The sequence below is a fragment of the Triturus cristatus genome, chromosome 7, assembly GCF_964204655.1.
Source record: "Triturus cristatus chromosome 7, aTriCri1.1, whole genome shotgun sequence".
Classification (NCBI taxonomy): Eukaryota; Metazoa; Chordata; class Amphibia; order Caudata; family Salamandridae; genus Triturus; species Triturus cristatus.
Genome location: NC_140590.1, coordinates 150,038,475 through 150,063,853, shown reverse-complemented (window position 1 = coordinate 150,063,853; position 25,379 = coordinate 150,038,475). Strand labels below are relative to the sequence as shown.

The following is a 25,379-nucleotide window of genomic DNA, read 5'->3' as shown; positions in this document are numbered from 1 at the left end:
CCACACTGCCTATGAGATAAGCCTGTCTGCTTGTGGCCTATAGGGTTCCACTGTCTAGCCTCTTTGACTTCGCTCGTGGCAAGCTACCAAGGGGGTGTGCAGGGGTTATTTTAGAAGTGTATCCCCCTTACCCTGACTAGGAAGAAGGGTCCCTATTTGGACAGAGATGCAAACCATTGCCAACTAGAGACCCCATTTCTAACACTGGTGGTCAGCGTTGAGGACCTGGACTTGCATTTGTATCTTACATACAGTGATTGGTGTACACTACTAGCATAGTGCAGACCTGTTGGAAATGGCCCTTTTTGCAGGGTCATCCCTAAACTTTTTGCCTTCCTCCTGTATTTTTTTCTGACTAGTTTGTGTTGATTTTATGACTCTGGGTACTTTACCACTGCTGATCAGTGCTAAAGTGCATATGCTCTCCCTTTGTAAATATGACATGTGAATTGGTATATCCATGATTGGCTTATTTGGTTTACCTGTTAGTCCCTAGTAATGTGGCCGGTGTGTGCCCAGGGCTGGTAAACCAAATGCTGCTGGTGGGCCTGCAGTGCTGAGTTGCGCCACCCACAGAAGCAGCTTGTAAAGTCTGTCTCAGACGAGCCACTGCAGTGTCGGTGTACAGTCTAGAACTGCCATCTTGGCTGTGAAGTGCACCCACTTCCCAGCCCCTGAACCTTCCCTTGGCATAATGTAAGCCACCCCTATGGTAGGGTGCGTTGTATGTGTAAGGTAGGATATGCTCTGATGTGTGTAGCATGTCCTGGTTGTGAACTACACCCAATTTTGCTTTTTACTACTGTAAGGCTACCTGTTCTCATTGGCCAGAATGGGCAGTTTGACTATTACACTCTATAGTCCTAACTGACCCCAGGAACATGGTAGAAAAACGAATTTAGTATGCCTGAGCTCAGAATATTAAAATACATCTTTTAATGAAGGTTATTTTTTATATTCTGTGTTTGAAAATACCACTTTTAGAAAGTAGGTATTTTCTTGCCTAAGCCTTCCAGTGTGCTCTGCTGTTATGTGTATTGGCTGTCTGGGTTTGGAGTGACAGGGCTGGGGAATTCCAGGAGACAGGGTGAGGTGTCCCAGTGGTGAATGGAGAGATCTGCATCTTGATGGGTGGGAGGAGTTGCACCTGGGACAAGAATAGGGCTGTGCCTTCCCTCCACAATGCTGGCTCCACCTCCTGTGGTGCGTCTGATGTCTCTGCCCTGCACCCTGAAAGGAAAGAAGCAGCCTGGTAAACAAAGTGCTCCAGGACTGAGCAGAACTGGTTTTGGCTGGGTTCAGTGACTTGTGACTCTTTAGAACAAAGACTTTTGGGGTATAAATATCTGTGCTGAAACCCCTACAATTTGTATTGCCCCTGGATCTCAAGACCAACCTCTGTCCGTGGAACTGAAGAAAGCTGCAGGAGAGGACTGTCCTGGTGTTGTGTGCTGTTCCCTGGATTGGCCTGCAGTAGTTTTCATTGGACTGGAAAAAGGAGGGAAAAGGAGCTGTAAGAGAACTTTTCAATCTTGAACCTGCAATCACCCAAGGGCTAGAGAGAGAGCTAGCCCCCTGACTGAAGTCTCAGGACCAGTAGACTTCATTTAGTCGCTAAAGCCTCAAAATTGTCGCTGAATCCTAAAAATCATCGCCCCGCACGTTTGTGGCCAGAAAATCATCGCTACAGCTGCTGAGCGTAAACAAAATCGTCACATCACTGCCGCTGAAGGCTCGCTGGCCTGATCATCGCCCTGCACGTTTGCGGCCAGAAAATCATCGCTACAGCTGCTGAGCGTAAAGAAAATTGTCGCATCACTGCCGCTGAAGGCTGGCTGGCCTAATCATCGCTCCGCATGTTTGTGGCCCGAAAATCATCACTACAGTGGCTGAGCGTCCGGAAAATCATCGCTAACCCCCGTTAGCGAGCGGCCGTGACCAGAGCGTGAGGAAAAACATCGCTAACCCGCAGGAGCGACATTTCTTGTGGATTATTTGCCAACATCTCAGAGCTGTGAGTAAGAGGGGTCGCAGAGACCACTGGCCTGAACTGAACTTTACCTTACCCATTGGAGCTATTTTTGAAGCATCCAGAGAGAACTATTTTTGTACAGTATTTTCCTCGTTATCTGGTCTTGTGATAAGTCTCTATAAATATAACTATTTTCTTGGATATCTACCAGTGTTGTGTCCCTTTGTAGTGTTCCTCACTGTATTTACTGTGTATGATCATAAACGCTTTACACACTGCCTCTGAGATTGGCCTAACTGCTCGTGCTACGTTACCACAGGGTGGAGCAGGGGTTGTCAAGGGGGTGCAGCCCTTCACTCTGACTTAGAAAGAAGGGTCCCTGATTGGACAGTGGCCATCCACTGCCAACCAGAGACCCCCATTTCTAGCAGGACCATTACGCAACCACATACTGTCGGTCAACTTTTCTTTTTGGATTTTATGCAACTTGAGAGCTAGCAATTGTTTTCATCATGACCAAGTCAGCCTCTATTGCATCTGTGGATATTAAATTTGAAGAGGGTAGGGTTAAAACATACCCTGTGCAACAATCGAAATCTTTCTGCAATACATTTTAAATCTCAGTAAGAGGCCTCACCAGGAAGGAGGAATACCAAAAGGCGCAGAGGGCCTGATTGCAATCAAGTAATGCCATTGAGCATACCGAGGAGCCTATGGTGGAGACAGAGAATTTAGATGGGCAGCATGATGTGCTATTGGGTCGACCTAGAGGGAGGGTACCTTCCAGGGGGAGTAGCAGTGTATCTTCAAAGGGGCTGTCTCCAGTGGAGCTGGATAACAGAGAGAGAAGCAGAGTGCATGAGTTAAACTTGCTAAGCTCAGGTTGGGGAAGGAGAGTGAAATGGAGGATAAGAAATCGGAGTTAGAGAGGCATAAACTGGTCATGGAGGAAAATTGGATGCTCTTAGAGGTTTGAAGGAGCTGGACATAAAAGCCAAGAGTGCAGAGTCCAGTTCCAATGGTGGCAACTTGTTGCCAGTGCCTGGAGAAGGGAAGGTATACATCCCGAAGGAAGTGATTAAGGATTTTGTAAAACATGAGGATATTGGTCAGTGGTTTAAGGCTATGAGGTAGCAATGAGGTCCCATAGAGTCCCTGAGAGAGACTGGGGAGTGGGGTTGTGGAGCTCCTTCATAACAGAAGGGAGGGAAACTTTGCTAGCCTTACTCAGCGAGGATCAGATGTCTTATACCCCCATGAAGGAAGTCTCAATCAGAAGGTAGGGTTTGAACCCAGAACGATACAGGCAGAAGTTGAGGGCATGTAAGAAGCTTGAGTCAAGCACTTGGGTGGAGTATGTTTCTTATGTTTACAGAGCACTGGATGGTTGGGTGAAATGTAGCCAGGTAAATGATTTTCAGGGGCTCTCTGATTTGATTGCATGGAAGAACTTGTCTGGTAGTTGTTTTCCAGAGCTATGGCAGCATTTGATTAACAGTAGGCTGACTGACCTTGGAAAGCTTGCTGTGAAGGCGGACCTTTGGATCAGTACCAGGGTCCACAAAGGTCCTGTGGGAGACTACACCAAGGGTGGGTGGGATCCCAGCAGAAGAGTGGGGGGGACAAGGGTTAATAAAAGGAGTTCTTAAAAGGGCCCCAAAGTAGTCCCCAAGGGAACCAAGGGAAATTTTCCCAGCTCCCAAGTGAGAAGAAGTCATGGGTCCCTACAGGTAAGCCTGCTCAGAAGGGGCCTCGCGCATGGTATGCTTGTGGTCAGGTGGGTTACTTTATAGAGGATCCTAAGTTTCCCAACAAGACTACCCCTGCACTCATAGGTGCACCACCCAGCCAGTTGGCTAGTGTAGCCTTGGGAGAAGAGTTGGATTCCCAAGGGTGGTGAGAGCCCTCAGAATTGATCCTGGTCTCGCTAGGAGACAGTGAGATGGTCTAAAGGGCTTATCTGCCTGATAACACTAAAAAATACAAGCAGTGGGTAATCATCAATGGCCATAGGGTGGAAGCTCTGAGAGACACTGGAGCCAGTGTGACAGCTGTCAGTTGTTGGCTTATGCCTGAAGAGCATATAGTTCCCAACGTCCTTACCCAGTAGTTGCAGCTGACAACTCAGAGTGCCTTTGCAAACTCGGGGGGGGGGGTTCAGGTACCTTGAAAGTAGTTGTAAGACCAGCCATGCATGTTGACTGTCTGTTAGGAAATGATCTGGAGAGTTCCCCTTGGGAGAAGGTGGAACGTAAGTCTCAATTGGAGATGTTGGGTCTGCCTGAGAGGGTGTGTGTGACCACTTGGTCTATGACAGCTGATAAAGGCAATAAAGAGGACCTGGAGCCTGGAAGAATGACCCAGGTGCCTGCCAGAAAGAGAGGAGGCAGGGGGCACGGGAAAATGGCCCCGAAGTTCCCATGTTTCAGGAGGAGGCAGACCTTAAGGAGGATGCCCTGGAACCTACAGGGGAACAAGTGGCCAAATTGGGGGACCTGCCTGAGCTGACCCATTGGCAGCAGGAAGGGAGGCTGTCCAGGGAGGAATTCTGCAAGGAGCAAGAGGAATTCCCCTATCTTTTTGGTTTGCAGCAGCAGGCTACAAGCCAGTCAGCAGGTGATCAGTCTGGGTCACATTGGATTGACTGGGAGAATGGTTTCCTATATAGTGAGCCTAAGGTTGCTGGCACTGGGTCACCCCAGTGCTTCAGGGCCTTCCTACTGGGTCTGGCTCATGATGTGCCTTTAGCAGGACATCTGGGGCAAGACTGGACATTTGAAAGGCTTTTCGCCCACTTTTACTGGTGCCGGATGCGCAAGGATTCTGACACCCATTGTAGGACTTACCAGACTTGCCAAGCAAGCGGCAACAGTAGGGGGCACTGTAAGGCACATCTCCAACCTTTCCCTGTCATTAGCACCCCCTTTGAGAGGGTGGGCATCGACATTGTGGGGCCTCTGGACCCCAAGACAGCCATGGGCAACACGTTCATTCTGGTCTTGGTGGACCATGCCACACGGTACCCCAAGGCCATGCCTTACTGGACTGTGACGGCCCTGTGGTGAGTCTACATTGATGGGTATATTCTCCCGTGTGGGATTCGTCAGAGAGGTGATGTCTGACCAGGCTACCAATTTCATATCTAGATATATGAAATCCCTGTGGCAGGCGTGCGGTGTTTTAAACCAGTTATATTATTGTTTTATTTTTCGGGTGGGGGCGTGGGGCGGCGCTTCTCCACCCTAATGGAGGGGCCGCCACTGAATTTTTGTTAATGTACAGCTGTGTGATTTACAATGTGAAACACTTCTGTGAATTAGTCAACATCAAATTTATACCGTGACTCATGCTGAAGATACGTTTCTCCTTCAAAGATCTGTTTAGGGACTGTGCAGTCAGAGACTCAGTCATCTGTCAGGGAGAAGTGATAAAATCCCACGCCTAGTCTAATCACAGTATTGCAAATATACCTACCTCGATGTTTTAAAAAAAATGCAAACATGTGAATCGAGAATGCCTGTGTTTTTTTACAATTCTGTGAGCAAAAAAATGGAAGTAGAGCAGTCAATTGGGTTTGCAATATTAACCTTTGGAAACAATGCGTGGAAATAAAAGGAGATGGTATTAAAATAAGAATGACTGTCAGATTCCATAGCTGGCAATTAGAACTTAAACATGATGCAATCCGTGGAAGTTTTATACCTTATGACTCATTATGTGAGCAGGTTGTTTCACTTTACTGTTGTTAAAACAATTGAACAGACCTATCCCGAGTGTTGTGTTTAGTGTTTGTGTAACTCACATTGAATGTTTAGATGCAGCGGTGGTGACTCTCCTGTCCCCACGTCATTGGTTGCGGTGCAGACGTAGGGTCCGCTGTCCCAGCTGATGTTCTTCAGGGTGAGTACCGACCAGGAGCCCAGAATGGGGGTCTTCTGTGGACTCTCGAACCAGCGATAGGTGTTCGCTTCTGGATTTCCTCGACTAGAACACGATAATGTCACGGTGTCCCCTTCTTTAATGCTTTGATGAGGATAATATTCAGCCGCGGTGGTGTTCCTAGGGGCATCTGTGTAACAAACATACAGCATTAAAACACTAAAAATGATCAGTCCTACCTGTGATGGGTGATATGTAGGGGCGATCTGTGTAAAGGATACAACCCTAGAACCCAGGAATGAAGCCTTCTATTGAGAGGGCTGAAAAGGAGGCCCGTGTTCTGCTGTGCCTGGTGGAATCAGGGCCTGTCACCTGGAGTGAGTGCTCGTAGAGGACTCAGTGCACCCCTCACACATTTGTGATCCACATTCTAAGGACACTTGTACTCGTCCTCTCTCTTCAGAGATCCCCCACCATGGAAACTTCATTATTGACTCCGCTGCTTCCCTTTTATTGTTTCCTTCTTTCCACTCTCCCACCCATATATATGTTTTCAAGCTTCTCTCTCTTTCTCTTCTCATAATATCAACACATTGTTTCTGTCACACTCACTCTTGCTATCACTCCCGCTTTGTCTCAGTATCTCGATGTGTCTCTGTATCTTTCTCTCCCCCTTCCATTCTTGCTTTCTCTCTCTCTGTGTCACCATGCTCTATCTGCCAGCCTTCCTATCTCCTTCCCTTTCAGTCCATCAGTGCCTGCTCTCATGCTCCTTGTTTGTATCTTTCCCTTTCGTTTGTATCTTCCACCTTTTATTTCACTACTCTATTGTTACGTTATGTGCTGTTTTATTGGGTCTGGCTTTCTACTCAGTGATTGTCTCACTCTCTTTCCAGTTAGTTTATTTAATCACTCATTCTTTCCCTTACACACCGCTTTTCTTACCCTAGCTTCTTACCTCGTTTCTCAATTAGTATGCCCAGAATATAATTAGAATTATACTTTGCTCTCATTCACTTCCCTTTGTGCAGCTTTGCTTATCTATTTCTTTCGTCATTTTTATTTAATTAATTTATTTTTTTAGTTCTACCATCACACTGTCACAAAGCAGTATTGTGATAACCGGCGCGCCGTGAGTGGTACTTTACCTGAGAATATTTTTTGGCAGCCTACGCAGCAACCCTACACACATACCTACTCCCTGCTGACGAGAGGCAACTACCTCGAAACACGTGTCCAGGGATGGCTAACGCGACACTTATTTTCATTTTAAACTTTTGGCATAGGCGTACCCGCCGACGCTACTTCATGGACCACAATTCTTTGGGGTAACACGCTGGTAGGACGAGCAGAGTGCGGCCAATCGGATTTTATCTTGATATTTGTATTAGATATTTTTTGAATCACTTTTGCTCCCCACTATTCATTACTTTGAAGGTTAAACAACACTTTGAGAGCATCAGGCAGACCAATGCCATTCCACCCATCCCTCCACACGACACACCCAAATGCTCACTTTCAAGGCATTGTCGTTTGTAGAAGTCAGAGACCTGGTTCAGCTCTCAACACAAACCCTCAAAAACACAATGTGATCCCCTTTAAAGCCGCAGCCATTCCCAAGGACAACGTGCTCCCTTCGAATTCCTAAAATCCTTCACCACTCATAAAGACAGTTTTCTCCCCTTAGTGCTGAATTTGTAAATGAATAAGTGCCAAGGCCCTCGACAGGAAGCTAACGCACCTTGCACCACCCACTGCACCTACAAGCGCTGCCAATGGCAATACCAGCACAACAAATAACTATCATACACCTATAAGTGTGACATTTTAGACTATTAAGGCCCCCAAATCTAGAAGAATGACTTGGGAGGCAGGTATCAGCAACTTTTAATGTCATAAGTGCCATTGTTGACACTGACGTGCTGGTGCCATGTACTGGAAACCACCAGCTCAAGTTAAGCACTGGCTTCCCCTGAAATTCTAAATTATTTCAGCCACTTATAAAGATGAAGTGCTTCCCTTGATATTCTACAATCCCTCAGCACTCATAAAGACAACCTACTCCTCTTGAAATTCCTGAATTGAGAACTACTCATCCCAGTTCCAAAAATAGAGAATGCCTTCTTCACATAAATGTCTTTCCAGATAACTGGATAAATTCCTCCACTAGAAGAGAAAGCCATTCTAGACCATGCTAGGATACTGCTATATAACCCATCGTACCATTCGTTGGAAATAATAGAGAAATAGCCAGATTTGTACATGGGTTCCCTGCTTCTGTTCAGGATACTGGTGCTATCTCACAATGCACTATCTAAGTACACATACATACATACATATCATCCAGTGACTAAGAGCAATCAATGCAAAATGACTTCCACCTGGCTGTGAATCCAATGACATAGGGAGTTACAACAGCATCCTCATCACATACAGTGACACTCTCAGAAGCTTTTAGCACATTGTTCGTTAAGCATTCTTTACTATGGTCTTGTGCTTGGGATTCACCAGCACCTCTATTGCCTGATTCTCATCAGACTTTTCAAAATGACACTTAAGCCAACAAGCATCTACCAGTCCTAGCAGCTACCAGTAACTTGCAGGGTTTCACAAGGATTCATCGCCTCTCCTGTGGTGTTGAATCTTTTCAATGTAAGTACAATGTCGAAGTCAAAAATCATACAATTAATTCAGTTTCTCTCAGTAATTCAATATTGAAAGCATTTTCTCTCTTAAGCTTTCTACATTAACTTTGGAAGAACAGCTAAGGAATGATAGAACTCGGTCACTTTATTAATGTTTGTGTGATATCAAAAGCCTCTTAATTGTATAACGAAGTGGCTCAGGAGAGTGCAGACAGGGGGATCCAACTAAATTCAGAAGCAGATAGAACTGGCAAGGGCCTCTATCGTAAAAGGCCATTGTTCATGTTCAATTGCCTAAGCAGGGAAGCCCATCTATGTATTGATTAGTCTCCCCTGGCTTCTGGCAGAAGACGGGTGGTCATGTTGTACTTGCAGGGTCCCCCCAAACGTTTTGCCTTCACCTCTCCTATTTCTGGTGAATTCATTTTTGTTGGCCTGAGGACTTTGTGAACTTTACCCCTGCTAACCAGTGCTAGAGTGCCTGTGCTCTCTCCTTTGAACATGGTTAAATTGGCTTACACCTGCTTGGCATATTTCATGTACTTATAAGTCCTTTGCAGAATATATACATATAGTCAGTGCCAGTAAATTAAACACTGCTAATGGGGCTGCAGCACTTACTGTGCATCCCACTTAAGTAGCTCCTTAAAACATGGCAGAGGACTGCCATTGCAGCCTGAATGCAGTTTTAAGCTGCCAATTCCATTTGCAATAAAAACCCTTTTCCAAGCCTTAAACTCTCCTTTTAATGTATACCCCTAATGTTGGCCCTGGGTACCTGTCGAGATCCACACCAAGACTGTTGTTTTTGTGCATAAAGTTTAATATATATCAAAAGACCCATACCATAATGCATCCTCTGCTCAATCAGTCAGCCATCAACTGACTTTGCACAGAATCCTCCCCACGCATCTTTCCACCTACCAAATCAAAATATTCACACAACCTCACAAGGCAGACTGACTAATGCAGAGTCGCAGCACAGCAAGAGCATACAACAATATACAACAGTTAATAACGTGAGGTAACACACTACACCTTTACACAAATATCCTGCCAGATATAATACCAGCATTTTCTTTTACCACGTCCTTGCCTCTTTCATGAGAAGATTTAAAATGAATTTGTCTCCTCAACCTATGATAAGTAGCACCACCTAAGACTTTTGTTACTCCATCACTTTCCTGTAAATGACTGGTACCACACAACAGACTCATTCCAATGGCCTTGTTATCTGACCCACAACACAAAATGTGTGCCTAGGAAGCCGTGATTACTTTATTCAAGTTCCACCAGCCCCTATCATTTAGAAACACTGAAACATTTCCCACTTTTTCAACAAGAAGAGGTTTTTGAAATTTGGAAAGGCCTTAAGGAGCCCTACTAGTCTTTTCTATCAGTACCCAATCCCCAACTTGAATGTTTTTACTTTTAATCTTGTATTTCTTTTCATAGTATGCCTTCCTCTTTGAGTGAATTTTCTGCACCTTGTTTCTCACTTCTAAAAGACCATTAAGTGCTTCATTTTTTTCAGAAGCCATTCATGGTGGAAATGTTTTTGAGAACCCTACTTTTGTCCGCAAAAACTCAAACGGTGTTACTCCTGTTGTTGAATGGGAGTATTGTGATAACTAATCTCGCGTTTCAAATATTTTCATACATCCAAATTAGCAGAGATAGTGATTTGAATCCCCTCTTTAATGATTCTTTTTGCCCTTTCCACAAGTCCATTCGAATGTGGAGAATAAAGATCAACTTTGTAATGAGCTATAAAATTAATTCTAAGAAACTCACACATTTTAGTTGATACTAGTTTTGGGCCATTGTCCAATACTAAGATCTTCGGTACCCCTTCCAAAAAAATCCACATCATCCAGAAACTCAATCGTCACATCAGGAGTGATCTCCGCCACACCTTTAAAATGTATCCATTTAAAAAAATAGTCAATCAGGACAATACAATATATCTGATCAGTTTGCGGTACGTTTTGTTGAAAATTCAGCCTTGCACCAGAGCCTGTAAGAAACGTTGTGCCAGATGTGATGACACCACACTGGCAAAAGACTGTGAGGAAAGGTGCTCATGAGGCAGAACAACACTGCACTTCCAATGGCCACACGGTGCTCGTGGAGCAGAACACAGACGGGGGCTTGCCCATAATAGCCACTCAGCGTATGCTGACTCCAGCTGCCATGCCGATCCCAGTAGGTACAAACGAAGGAAAAAATAAATTGTTCTCTGTGCCCGATCAGCAAGCCCCCATGGGTGTAGCACCCAATGGTTCCAAGTAAAATCCTGTAACAGGAAATCTGGTAATCTTCCACTGCACTGATGTGTAAAAACAGATAATGATCTATGTTCAAGGCTTCTATACAATGGTTGGGTCCAATCCATCCCATCCTTGTCATCAATAATTATGTAGAGATTCACACCGAGACTGTTGATGTCTTTGTGCGTAAATTTTATTTTATATCAGAAGCCCCATACCATACTACGTCCTCTGCTCAGTCAGCCAGCCATCAACGGCCTTTACACAGAATTCTCCCCATGCATCATTCCACCTACCCAATACAAACACTGACGTATCCCGACAAGGCAGACTGACTGATGAAGAGCCACAGCACTGCCAGAGCATTCAACAAAATGCAACAGTTAATACCATGCAGTGACATACTACACCTCATCCTACCACAGTATCCCATAGGACAGGACCCATTGTAAGTAAAATGTTGGACATACATTTTTAAATCTGAAATGCCCTGGTATTTGTTATTCATTGCTGCGAGGCCTACCACTCCAATAGGATAACATTGGGTTGCCTATTTACCTTTGATACATGCTAACTTCTGATTGTGAACAGGTAGTTCATGTTTGGTGTCTGAGATCTTTAAATTAAAAATCCTCTTTAATTATAAAGTTGGATTTTAAGTTACAGTTTTGAAAATGCCTCTTGTAGAAAGTTGGCATTTTTTGCCCTAACTATTTGGTGCCTTCAGCCTGTTACTGGGACACATGACTGGGCACATATGGCAGTTGGACTTTGTTTATTCCTCCCAGACAGCTACACATATAGAGGGATTAGGTGTGCCTGGATGGGCCATCAACTGGAAGGATGGGGTGCCATACTCGGAGAAGCCCCACTTGCAACTGAACAGGTTGTGCCCTGTCTTCATACAAAGGACTTTTCACCACTGCATTATTTGTGCAGAGAACTTGTAGCCAGTGAAGGGGAGGCAGGAAACTTCAAGAACTTTGAAGAGAATTCTCTAGAAACATGTCCTACTTCTAAGAAGACACCAGAAGAAATTGGATACTCAGACCCACACTCAAGTTCACCTTCTGGACCTGTGGAAGGAGTCTGAGTCTTCCTGCTGCTGTGGACTGCTGTGTACTCCAAAAGACTACTTTGCCGCTCCTCGAATGGCCTGCTTTGCTGTCTGGAGTCTGACTTGAACCCTCAAAGGCCTGCTTTGCTACTTGAGCCCTGTTCCACTGCTTGAACCCAGGACTGCCAGAGTGCCTCCAAAGGCTTAGTGGCTGGTCTTCTGATCAGAGCCTCAGGAACAGAAAAGGCTCCAACTATCTTGGACCCGCAATTGAACCCAGCCTGAATGAGTTCTAGCCCCCCCAAGTGGTGCCCCTTCAGTCCTGCCAGCCTCAGTCAGCAGAAGATTTTCGACTTTCAAAAAAGGTGTTTAGGGCCTGGTCTAGATCTTGGCGGTCTTATCGCCAGTCTGCCACAGCGGGGGTCCCAAAATACTCCATTGAGCTGACGGCAGTCTGCCCGCCATATTTAGATGTTGCGGCTAGAAACAGAAGACCGCAGTGGCAGCAGTCTTTTCTGCCGGCTCACAGAACTTAGTCTCCTCAGGCCAGAAGTATTGCGCCAAGCCAATTTAGATGTTCCTGTTTGTTTGGCGGTGTCCTGGTGGCGAGTCCTGATGGAGTGAGGATCCTTTGGGGGCATGGAGACAGGTAAGTACAACCTATTTATATCTCAATACACATATATGTTGTGTATATGTCAATAAGTACATGTAGTTAATGTGTACTGCCCATTGTTTTTACATATAGCATAGGACACCAACAACAAGCACACACCATTGACTATACACGCACATCCATTACAAAAGTTTACCTTAGAATCTGGCGAAAATGGGGAGGCTGAGCAACGAGGTCAAGTAGCAGCAGCACAGCGAGGACCTGGACAATGGTGTTGAAGACGGAATAGGTGGTGGGATCCCAAAAAATGATGAGTTTTCACCCATTTTTCTTAGTTTCTGCCAACCCAAACTTTAAGGTTTTTCGCCACTGTTGCTTCCACAGAAAGGCACTTCATAATCTGGATGGTGGGAATCTTTGCGGGAATGCTTCCAAAAGCCGCGTCAGCCTCTGGCGCCATCGATGGGGAAGACAGATCCTGGCTGAGTGGGATGGACTGCGGCAGTCCTCAGGTGCCCAGCCAACATCTAAACTGGGAGAGTGGACCGGCAAGGTGGCGGGTGCGAAGACCGCAAAAATTTCACAGCAGGACCGGTCGCACCAAGATCTCAATTTGGCCCAAAGTCTGAACTTGGAAATTTTCACAACATGATGATGACACCTCCTTCTCTGACACCACCTGCCACCTTGCCCCGCGGAACGTTACATTCTCAGAGAATTTTCCTTCAAATTGTATCCAACTAGCACTTCAATGCGGTTGGCCATATTTTTCGACTTTGACCTGGTCTTGCCTGACTAGATGTCTGTGGTTGATGCGCTTGTAGGCGCTAGTTTTTACCTTAAACTTTAGAAACTCATACCTCCAGTCCCACTGATTGGAATTTTGTTGTTTTGGTGTCAAATATTGTATTAAACTCTATGTTTTAGAATTGGTGTGAGATTTTTCTTGGGTTGTGTTTCCGCTTTATTACTGTCTGTGTGCCTTTTAAGTTAGGGCTGCCTGCTTCGTGCCAAGCTACCAGAGATTTAAGCGCAGGTTAATTAATTAATTAATTTCTGTAATTCACCCTGACAGGGATTGTCACTGTTGCTTGATCAGAATTAACATCGCACTCAACTAACAACCCAATTTCTCATGTTTGAAAAAATGAAGTTTACAAAATATCTATCTATCTTTCTATCTATCTATCTATCTATCTATCTATCTATCTATCTATCTATCTATCTATCTATCTATCTATCTATCTATCTATCTATCTATCTATCTATCTATCTATTTATCTATCTATCTATCTATCTATCTATCTATCTATCTATCTAATGTCATCTTTCCAGTTTATACCTCTTAAATTTCAAAGCCTGTGTTTTGGGGAAATATTATTTAATACTGATGCTCATACCTAATACTCATGTGCAACCCTCTCAAAATATTGCTTTGCCTTATATATGAAGAGAAAGACTGATAAGCGTTCATTTCATGAGCATCTTGAAGATAAGACCTGTTAATTTCTTGTTGTGGTCTTCACATACAGACTGTAAACGAACACACCAATAGAATAGGACATAGAGCCTCATTACGAAAAGGTTGGAGTAGTATTCTGTCGTGTTTTGTCTGCTTTTCCACAATAAAACTGCACCACTTGATACCGAGCATATTTTTACGACATACAAAAATAATGCATGAATTGAGATTTTGCTGAAACAGTAATTCCAGCCATTCTAAGTCACTTGGGCATGATACAAATGGGAGGAGATACCTTGGAAGCATCTTCCACCTCAAAATATGATAAATCATCGAAATCACACACACAAAATTATGAAAACAAACATGTTGCCCAATAAATCAATGCGTTTTGCTGCCTTGAAGACCAGTAGGTAACACATGAATATTATTAACCCTCAACAGGTAAGTCCAGGGGACCAGAGCAACACACACAGCAGATGTATTATGTTCAATATATGTACAGAATGCCATGCCTTCAACAAAAAAGACTCTCATTGGAAGTATTAGTTCCCACTGGTGCATACCATAACTTCTTGGGCCTGATGCATAACATAACACTGCCTGCTTTTCTATAGCTCCTCAGACTGAATATGTGTGTCTTGATGAATTTAGTGGCCCAGCACTTGCAGTCCTACAGTCAGAACAGGATTTCATTCAATGTGAGAATGAGAATAGGTTCTAGATACATACTGATCGTTGCTACCAGAGCCACAGAGCTAGTGTACCGATAGGTAGATGTATAGGTGGTTCGTGACACAAGCCTGACATTCATATATTGCTGTGCCAGGTTTGTAGTGTTCACTGTGATTCCATGATGCAAAGGACAAGCTGAAGACTTTACAGCATGGAGCTACACCAGATGCCCTGAAGGTGGCTTCTTGATGAGTACTTCAGCACTCCCTCCCTGAAAGAAATTTACATTATGGACTGATAGAATGCAATGGGTGAAATCAGAGTGTGACCACACTTCAAAGCATATTGACACTTGCCTGCTGTCATCAAAGACAACATTGTCACTACAAACTTTGAAATCACCAACAAACCTAATGTACTGTGTAATAATATATAACATATTGCACAAAAGGTTTGGGGCCCTATTCAAGAAGGGAAATTTACTCTGAGTAAATAAACTTGAGAGTTCACTCTTACACTTTGGAGTAACTGTACTACTTTGGGCTATTCAACATTTATGAGCGGAAAGCTATACGTCTCCACTCCCTGAAATGGTTATGAATGTAAAGGTATTACTACTAAAAAGGAGAATTGTAAGTCAGCCCTACACATGGCCAAACCATTGATACTACAAAGCCCATCCACAGAACATAATGGCGCAAGGGGCTAAATATAACATCCCATAGAAACTAATGTTAAATTAAATTAAATTATTTAAAATATTTCAAATATAAATACATTGCATTTATTATAAAACATATTTTTACTTTATTTCAAGATATTTTTATAACCCTTTTACATGTAAAATTATTATACCATTATTTTTTATTAAACTATAAATATAACTTAATTTAATTGTATACATCAAATTGAATAATGATTAATATATAAAACACATATTTATTTACTATAGATCTGATTTGTTTGGTAAGGAAATCTTTACAAGTAATTGTAATTTATATTTAATATAGTTACATTAATTAAATATATAATTCAGAATTAATTAAATAGTGCTGGAGCATTTTTTTAAATTATGTTCTATATTTACAATGAATATCATAAAAATATTTTAAATATTGTTTTCAAGTTTTATAATTGTTTCTATCCTCTAACCTCGATAATCAGGACCAGGAGGTGGAATCCCCGGGTGGTAGCTTCCCACGGCTAGAAGATATTCTTGCTTTGGACTTAGATACATTATATCAACTGTTCTCCAAATTTAAATCAGGCTTCCCCCTGGACGTTGCCCCCATGCACATGCTGCACAAGGTTGGGGAAATCATTCTAGCTGTACTATTAGAAGTATTAAATTCTTCTCTAGCAACGGGTCAAGTGCCCAGGTCATGGAAACATGCCATGATAAAAGCACTTCTAAAAAAAACCAGCCTTCACCCAGATGTTTGGGGCAACTATCGGCCGACTCACTCCTTCCCATGAACAGTAAAATCCTAGAGAAACATGTAAATAGAACCCTACTGGAGTACTTAGAAACCCACTCGATCTGCATCCATCCCAGACTGGCTTTCGACCAGAGCATGGAACAGAAACGGCCCTGTTAGCAGTAGTGGAGGAATCACGAAAAATCTTAGACCAGGGAGGCACGGTGGCAATCATCCTGCTTGACCTAAGCTCCGTTTTCGACACAGTTAACTACAGCATTCTCGTCGATAGATTAAGAATGATCGGAGTATCAGGAAACGTTTTCACCTGGATTAAATCCTTTCTGAAAGACAGGTCATACCAGGTATTTGAGGGCAACCATACTTCAAGAAGAGTGCCACTTACATGCCGAGTGCCACAAAGCTCCTCACTGAGTCCTACTCTATTTAGTGTATATTTAATACCCCTTGCAGAGTTAGTTCTGCCATATGGAAACCATATTATAACTTACGCAGATGACACACAACTAGGGGTGGCATTAAGCCATCCAAAGAAAGCACCAGCTAATCTAGAATCCTGCTTAGGAACGGTGGCCATGTGGATGGACCAGTTGTGTCTCAAGCTTAATGGAGACAAAATGGAGCTAATGATCCTGGGTAACTGCTTTAGTGCCATGGGAGGCCTGAGTTGGCCTAACTGTCTGGGACAGGTGCAATAGCCAAAAGTAAAGATTAAGAGTTTGGGTGTTTGGCTGGACAGGTCGCTTAATTTTGACCATCAAGCAGTACAATTAGCAGCAACATGTTACGGCATCATTAGGCAGATGCGAAAAATTCTTCCATTCCTTCCTGAATCAGCATGCAGGATCATGGTCCAGGCACTGGTGTTATCCCAGCTGGATTACAGAAATTCCCTCTACTTGGGGACTCCAAAGTCAACAACGAAACTACAAGTGATCCAGAATTGTGCAGGCAGGTTGCTGCACAACATCCCCAAAGCCAAGCAGGCATTAAAAGAGCTACACTGGCTACCAAACAAGGAACGCATAATGTTTAAGTCATTATGTATAGCACACAAAACACTCTGGGGTAGGGGCCCTAAAGTCAACCTCTCACTTCTAGCTTTCCATCGCCCCTCGAGAAGTCTGCGTTCAGCGAATTTATTTCTGGCGCATGTGCCGAAAATCAAGAGAGCACGTGCTGGAGGCCATATTTTTGCCTACAATGATGCAAAGCTTGAGAATATGCTTCCCATCGATCTCCGGTCAATGACCCACCACCTAAGATTTCGGAAACAGTTAAAAACGTGGCTGTTCCAGACAGGAGCGTGAACTGCTGAGATGCCTTAGGGTAGCCATGCGCTCTAGCAAATGTTAATTGATAATATTAATAATAATAATATTTTCCCTATTTTGTTATCGCAGAGAGAGCTGCGTTCCTTTGCTCTAGCTATGCATTGTGCTGGGTATACTGATTTGGCTGGTACAGGGGCAATTATGTTATGGCTATGTCGACTCTGAAAACCCTTGTGAGTGCTAAAGCCTGGGTGGTCAAAGTCCCTTCTTCTTCCTATCCAGTGTCATTTGCAAAGGAAGGTGTTTTTTATTAGGTCGAGCTTGACAGCGCAGCTGTCTCTCCGAGACCTGCAGTAATCAGTCTGTGTACTTCTAGTCCATCCCCTTTCTTGGCAATGCCTTTTATTTGTCTATGTCAGTGTCCTTTAAAAAACCCTGCTTGCTAGTGCTCAGTCCTGCCTCTGTGTTCCCCCTTTCTCTCTTCTGTTCCTCCCACAGAGCATGAACTTAGTACTGACTCTGCCATTAAATTGGATAACTTTAACAACAGCTTTTGTATTGTGCCAAGAGGCTCCATTGGGATGAACGTGTTTTTTTTTACAATTACACAAGTTCTGTTTTTTGCGTTAAATCCATTGTCATGACAATGCCTATGCAGGTATTATTTATTTATTTACTACGAGAGCTCAGTTAAGCTAAATGCAATAAGTGGCAATATCTGCTGCCCACCCGTTCATTCAAGCGCATCGAAATGTCTCCCGCCATAATTTAGCGATTTCCACATACTTGTGATTGGTGACTGCTGCTTCCCACCTTTACTCTATTCCTTTAACCCTTTCAGTACTCATGACAGAGTGGTTCCATCATGAGCCACGATGGGCGTGTGCTCATGACGGAACCGCTCCGTCATGGCACCCATGGGGGATGCGCTGGCGCTCCCCCCATGGGCAGCCCAACATCATGCCACAAAGGGGAATGGCAAGAAAACAACAATGGGTGTGGCTCTAATCAGTAAGGCTGAGCCCCTTTAGCAACAACAACAAACCTCCTGCCAATACTGATAATTAGTGATAAATGCCAAGTTGAAACGGCGCAAGAACAATAAATCAATACATACCGTCACTATTTATTAGTGTTTATTCAAAAAACATCACTTATTTTCTCAATTGTATTTTCTCTCAAAATCCTTTATATACAAAAACAGGACACCACTACAATAATACAAAAAGTTTTTTTTAAAAAAGAATATTTTTGACCACTTCGCACACATACATTACTGTCAAACAACGTCCGACAGTCATACTACATTCCACATTCAACAACCAACTGACATCCTACAAAAACTCACATGCCCACTCCTTAGGTCCTTTACACAATTCCCTACTTTATGGACCAAGGGATTTGAGCCAAACAAAGGAAAAATATCTAAGACAATTAGTTGTGCAGGCCTTCAAATCTCGCCACAATATCAAACATGAAAAACTCAGTTGTTTTTTGGGGGAAAGCACAACAAAAAGGACATATTTAACAATCCAATTGTTTGGTATTAAACAGAAGGTCTACGCGTTTCGAACCCACTTTATTAAAGGGTTCTCTTCAGGACCAAGACACTATTCATGTCTCACCAAATGAGGAAAGTACAAAGAACTTCTGGTGCAATTCTATTAATTGCCAGAAGTGTTACCAACAAAACATGATGCTGGCAGAAACTTTTGCAGGTAATGGCTTTTTCTTATATCCCAGGACTGGATGGATGTTGAGACACGATGTCTTATCAGCGTATTTTTAGCGTGTTTTTAGAAGTGCCCTTTTCTCTGATCAAGAGGCTGTTCCATTTTACTGGCGGTACAAGTCGCAGTACAAGTTGCGCGTTCGTCTGGTTTTGCGCGTTCGTCTGGTTTCGTAAACCAGACGAACGCGCAACTTGTACTGCGACTTGTACCATCAGGAAGCGCTGGGACGCCTGGAAGCCATTTGCTTCTAGGCGTCCCAAGGAGGAAGGGTGAGTGTTTCTGCTCCGATGGGGCAGGGGGGCCAGATCCATTGAGCCATTGGGGAGAGTGTTTCCTCTCCTCTGATGTCTCAATGCAGGGCATTCCTGCTGCGCGATCGCGCACAGCGTCACAATCGTGCAGCAGGAATGCCCCCACTAGACACCAGGGATGTCTTTTGTCATGAAAGGAAGTGCCCCCTTGGGCAAGGGTCGCTCCCTTAGGGGGATATTTAATTTGAAGACTTTTCTACCACCCCTGGGGACAGATTACCCAATTGTTTGGGTGTTTCTTGCCCCAGGTGGGCAGAAAAGCCCACTAGAGCCAGGGATTGTTTTTTAATTGAATTGGGAGCGACCCCTTGGGTAAGGGGTATATTTTGTTCCCATTTCAGAAATACATAGATGTCTTTCATACCGATTTTTCCATGTATGCATTTTCCCAGAATAATTGCTTTATACACGGTGCATAATAAAAAAACATTGCGAGTCGCTGCTCAGTTTTTGGCACTGGGTTCGTCGGGTTCTTGGTGAACCTACAAGTCCTATATATCCCCACAACCAATAAGATCCAGCGGATGTAACAGCATATTGCTTTCAAAGAGCTGTCATAATTAAAAGAAGTTACAGGTGAAAACATTGACATAAATAGCTGGTTTTTTCAACCAATTTTCAATTTTTCCTAATAGTAACTGCTTGTTTCTAATAAAGAAACCTTGAAGGATCTACACAAATGACCTCTTGCTGAATACAGAATTATGTCTACTTTCCTAAAATGTATAGCTTTCCAGGATCCATTATTTCTTTCATACCCATTTCTACCATTAACTGGAAGGAGTTTGAAAGCACAAAACATAGCAAAAATAGGCTATGTTCCAGAAAAATGCCAAAACTGTGTGAAAATTTTGGTTTTCTGACAAAAGCTTGTCATCCCTAAAAGCTGGGAAAATGGTGATTTCAGCCCCACAAACCCTTTTTTCATACCAGTTGCAGGGGAAAAAACAGACGCTTTAATTTGCAGCACTTTTTTCCCATTTTTCCCCCCAAAAACTAAATTTAGCTGTATTTTGGCTAATTTCTGGGTCCCCTCCAGGGGAATCCACAAACACTGGGATGTTTACAAACATCCCCATGATGTTGTAAGAAAAGGACGCAAATTTGGTGTGGATACCTTATGTGGTCAAAAAGTAACAGGGGCCTAAGCGCAAACTACCCCAAATAGCCAAAAAAAGGCTTAGCCTAGCCTAGCAGCGAAGAGGTTAATAGTCTTTAACCTCATCCAGGAACAGGTAGTATGCAAACAGCACTTCTTAGCCTTCAGCTGGATATAATGGGGACAGTGACAGAATGAAAAGCTCTAGCTTTCAGTGAATATTTTTTGTGTTAAGTCCATTGTCATAACTTGTGTTGTGCAGCAATCACACCACACTATTGTCAGCCACACGTGTAGGGCTTCAGAAGTCATATTAGGAACATGCTAAGCAGAGGAGATAGTGATGTTTGCACCGCTGCCTCATATGATTCCTAAAACAGATGATATTGCAAATTCACCAGAATCAAATGATGGAATATCCATGTAACAGGAGCATAAAGTATATTCTTCACATGTTTGCTTTAAAATCCTTTAATGGCCAATGCTGTTCATCAGGGTATGTGGCCTTTGTTAACCGCTGATGTAATTCTACCAAAGCCAATCCAGCCTTTCATCTTCCTGGTGTTGATATACTAACATTACACTGGACAACTCTAACACCACCAATTTGTAGCTTAATTCAACACATGAAAGTTATGTTGTGAAATTCTGTGCACAAATAGAACTTATTTTGATATGCTTAATACCACGTTGTTCAGTTATTGCAACCATAACTACAACTACCAAATGCACCAGTTTCTAAAGCACAAGGCTAGAAATTGTGTTTCCTGATGAAATAGAAACATATGGTAAACTTAGGCCACACAGCTTTGGATCAAATATGCACTGAGCTGCATACTCATGCGTAAAAAATAAATGGCATGCTCCTAGCTGTTTGCGCCACACAGGTGCAAAATAAAGGGAAAATGGGGAGGACAGGGGGCACCATCTCCTCTGGTAGGTGGCACTTTTGCCTCTATCACTACTCCAACCTGCCCATAAACATAATACCAAAGAGACCCACAAGGTCTCCATTTATATGTTCAAACATAAGTTTTTCATTATTTTTAACACCGAAAGAAAAAGCAAAGCTCCTACTTATTTGTTTTTTTGTCACCAAAAATACAATGCTATCCACACAGTTCCACACAACATAATGCAAATCCACACATTTCCAATCCACACCACATAATTCACCAACAAAGAACATAAATAAAATCAACACAACGATTACACTACTCCACACATACGCATGCCACAAAATCCCACATCATGCTAAACAATTCAACAACACACCACATAATTAACCTACATTGCATACCATTCCACAAAGCAAAATACCATTCCACATAATTACACTCCATAACACACAATCCCACTCCACATAATTGCAATACATTAAATACCACATAACTATCCACATAATTCCACAGCACACCATACCACATAATTTCACTATACAAATTCACTCTACACCACACATTTCCACACCACACAATTACACAACTAATACAATACAACCCACATAATTCTTCTACACACCACATAATACACTCCATTACACAGGGAAAAACCATTGCCATTTAGAATGGCAATAGCTCTAACTCAAACAAATGTGAGACCTATTGCATTTCCAATGCTTGTTACTATTTAGCTTTTGGACAGAAATCACAACCGCCCAGCGACATTTTACACTGTGGTCTGAATGCATAATGCATAGTACGCGGATGTTTCTTTGTGGTATAATCTGTGGTTTTTACTCACATCCTTATATGCTGTCCTTTTAATATGAAATCAGACACATTAATGGGACAGGTTGTTATCCAAAGTTAACCATTTGCCTATACAATGGCAAGTTTACTCCAGAAAATTCTGAAATTCCGCAAATGCATAGGTCTTCCATATATGGTTGCATGACGAACCCAGGGTGCATTTTCACCTCACTCACAGTACCCTGCCACATTCATACTACTCCTGCATCCCCAGACATTCCATAATCCCCTCCTACACAAAGCTGATTTTCTCATAGATCCTTTCACTCTCCTCACAAAATATGACATGCCCTCACCCTCCCATGCTTACATATTATTAATGACCCTTGGTATTGTCTGTTTTGATCACTGTTCCATATCTAACTCACATACATATATGTTTTAGACAGGCTGCTCAAATCTGGTAACACAGCCATTTTTCATATTCAAAGTTGTTTCCATTCTTTCCAATTCCAATCCTATCCGACCCACATGCCCGTTGGTGCATATGATAGCTTGGAAGAGACCGGATGTAGGTAAAACGTGTGTTATACATTAATGCCAATACATATTCTGCACCACACACTACAACGTAAAGGAAAGTCTGTTAGAAGGATGTAGTGTACTGTACGCTGACCCCTGGGTGATCTTGCTCAGCTCACACTAGGTGCCTTGTGATGTTGCATCTACATCATGTGGCCATGTAGTATATCTTTTGTGCACTTACTAGGCTGAGTGGTCCCTACAGTTTTAACTCTTTAAATGATAGTTATGATGCACAAATACTCATGAGATTCATGATGAAGCAAACTGCCTCCCACCAGAGTCACAAGTGTAGTTTGGAGGAGAGGTGACCACCCTCTAAAGACCATGATTTCATGCTTGTGTTGTCGCTCTGATCGAGTATCATCTGCTTGAATCTGTTAACCTCTTCTTGATGTCCTTGTTCTTGCAGGTGAAGACTGACATAGCACTAAACTTCTCAGTCACCGGCTGCCAGAGGCTTAGGGGGTCTTCATCATGAGAAGCCTGAGTGACCAATTCTTTTACTTCAACATCTTCCCAGTCATCTTGAACTCTTTATCAGAGAATGTCACCTTCCTCTACCTTCTGGACTCCATAATCTCAGAGGTTCTCTGCAAAGGGTAAAGAGGTAGAAATTGCTGTCTAAGCTTTAATACTAAATAAACCCAACAAAGGCCTAAATATCTGCAACTTTCATAAATACCAACTAGCCTTTCTAATCAAACAATCTCCCTGCTTGATCCACACTCATACCAAAGAAAAACCACTCTGAGTATATATGGAAGAATTTCTTGCTAAACCATACTCCCTAATCTCAATGCTAACTATGAAACTGAGTACACTACAACACTCCCATGCAATCCTCAAATAAACCATTGTTGTCCCTAAAACACTCGATAAAAAACTTCCAAACAAAATCCAACTATCAAAATAAACACCCCTTTGGAATTCTAAAATAAAAATCGATTGTATTTCCCCTTCATGGACATCCTGGGCAATGAATACCATCTTATACCTCAATGACCTGGGATTGATGGCATAACCTGAGGCATTTTCATAGTAACAGAAATCGCACAATTAAAATAATATTGACTTTAAATGTCCTTAAATTGAAGGTCACAGTGAAAAATAGCTTTGGCAACACAAATCGGACCTTAACCCCTTACTCTCAAAATGATTCACCCTTCCCCATGCAGCAGCCACGACATACAAGATTTTACACTCCCCAATATCAACAACAAAATCACTTCTGAAATCAAAAACAAATGGCTAGAAGCAGCGTCTACTCCCCAACTTAGAAAAAGATATGGACTTACGCCCCCCAAAACAAAATAACAACCATTGTTTCGCAATAAAGATATTGGATACTGCACAAAGTATATTGGACCCCCGGAAAACTCTCTAAACTAGGAATCCTGGAATCCGACAAATGCTGGAACTTCCAAGAGTCGCCAGATACCCTCAGCCCTATACTATTTAAATACAAGATGCTACACTCATTCTGGAATGAAATTCAAAACATAATTAATGCTGTCTTCAACATTGAGATCTCCCTCAACTTTCATTCAGTAACTTAGGACCTTGGGTTCACGTGCCTGCTTTAAAAGTAAACACAAGGGACCAGTCTCATGGATCTCCTACTAACAATGGGAATATAAAAGATTCATTGTGAATGGAAATCATTCCAAAACCTATCCCACCATAACTGGTGGGCGTTGGTATGCTTAGCAAGAAGTGGGAATAACACACTATCAAAAACAACTTCAATTGCCAGAAATCACATAGGCTTTGGGAAAGACTTAACCTACATATTAAAAAAAATTAAGCCTTCCTGAGCTACCCTCATTTCCACCCTGACATCCCAATTGAGGGACATTAACCACCTCTCAATACAATACAATTAATGTGTAATTTTACTCTACGCCACACCAAAATGCATCCTCTACTACAACCCAGCTTTAACCACTGACACCATACTACCTTTGAAATCACTCTCTTATCTTACCTCCATTCTCTTCCTTTACTTTCATTGGGATGTCTTCGTTTCGACCCCCCTTTACACCATTTTCCCATCTTTCCTCAATTAGAGCTTACAAGCAATAATGCTTTACTACATGCAACTGAGCTGTAGCTCTGTTCATACACTATGCATGTGATGGAGCAAGGACTTGTAGAAATGAGACTTTCTCAGACGAAGTCCGCTCCTTTAACCTACTAACATGTTATTAATTTTGTTTTGGGCAAAACTAATACACACCACACCAAAATGCGGGTTAGTGAAGCTTTCCTATGAGTTCACTAATGATAATAACACGGGCGAAGGACTAAAATGGCTTCTAATGGGGAAATCTTTACTGCGCATGCGTTACTGCATCTACGTAATATGACAGACTAATGCTTGGAGGGAAATTGTCGCGCATGAGCAGAAGGCACTAAAATGGAGTCTTAAAGGCTCATGTGCATGGAACCTGCTTAGTTGAATAGAAAACGCGTAATTTTACTAAAGCTAATGCGGGGAAAGTATTAATAAATAAAGGGGAATAGAGTAGAGATGGGTGGTATACAGTGAAACCATTTATTCTTGAAAGTAACATCTGTCTTTCTGACTTTATTATTAGTGCGCATTTGAGCCTCTCGAGTATGACAGGAGAAAGCAGAGTCATGTGATTGAATCGTTCATCTGTGCATGCCT

General features: G+C 42.8%; 1 protein-coding gene across 1 annotated transcript in view; it reads right to left on the bottom strand.

The window, feature by feature from the left end:
* The window catches only part of LOC146809073 (B-cell receptor CD22-like), a 261,719-nt gene that overhangs the window by 122,814 nt on the left and 113,526 nt on the right, over positions 1-25,379 (bottom strand). Inside the window, exon 4 of the mRNA XM_085614824.1 lies at positions 5,775-6,041. Coding sequence (XP_085470950.1) covers positions 5,775-6,041 — 267 coding nt within the window. The remainder of the gene's footprint in view (positions 1-5,774; positions 6,042-25,379) is intronic.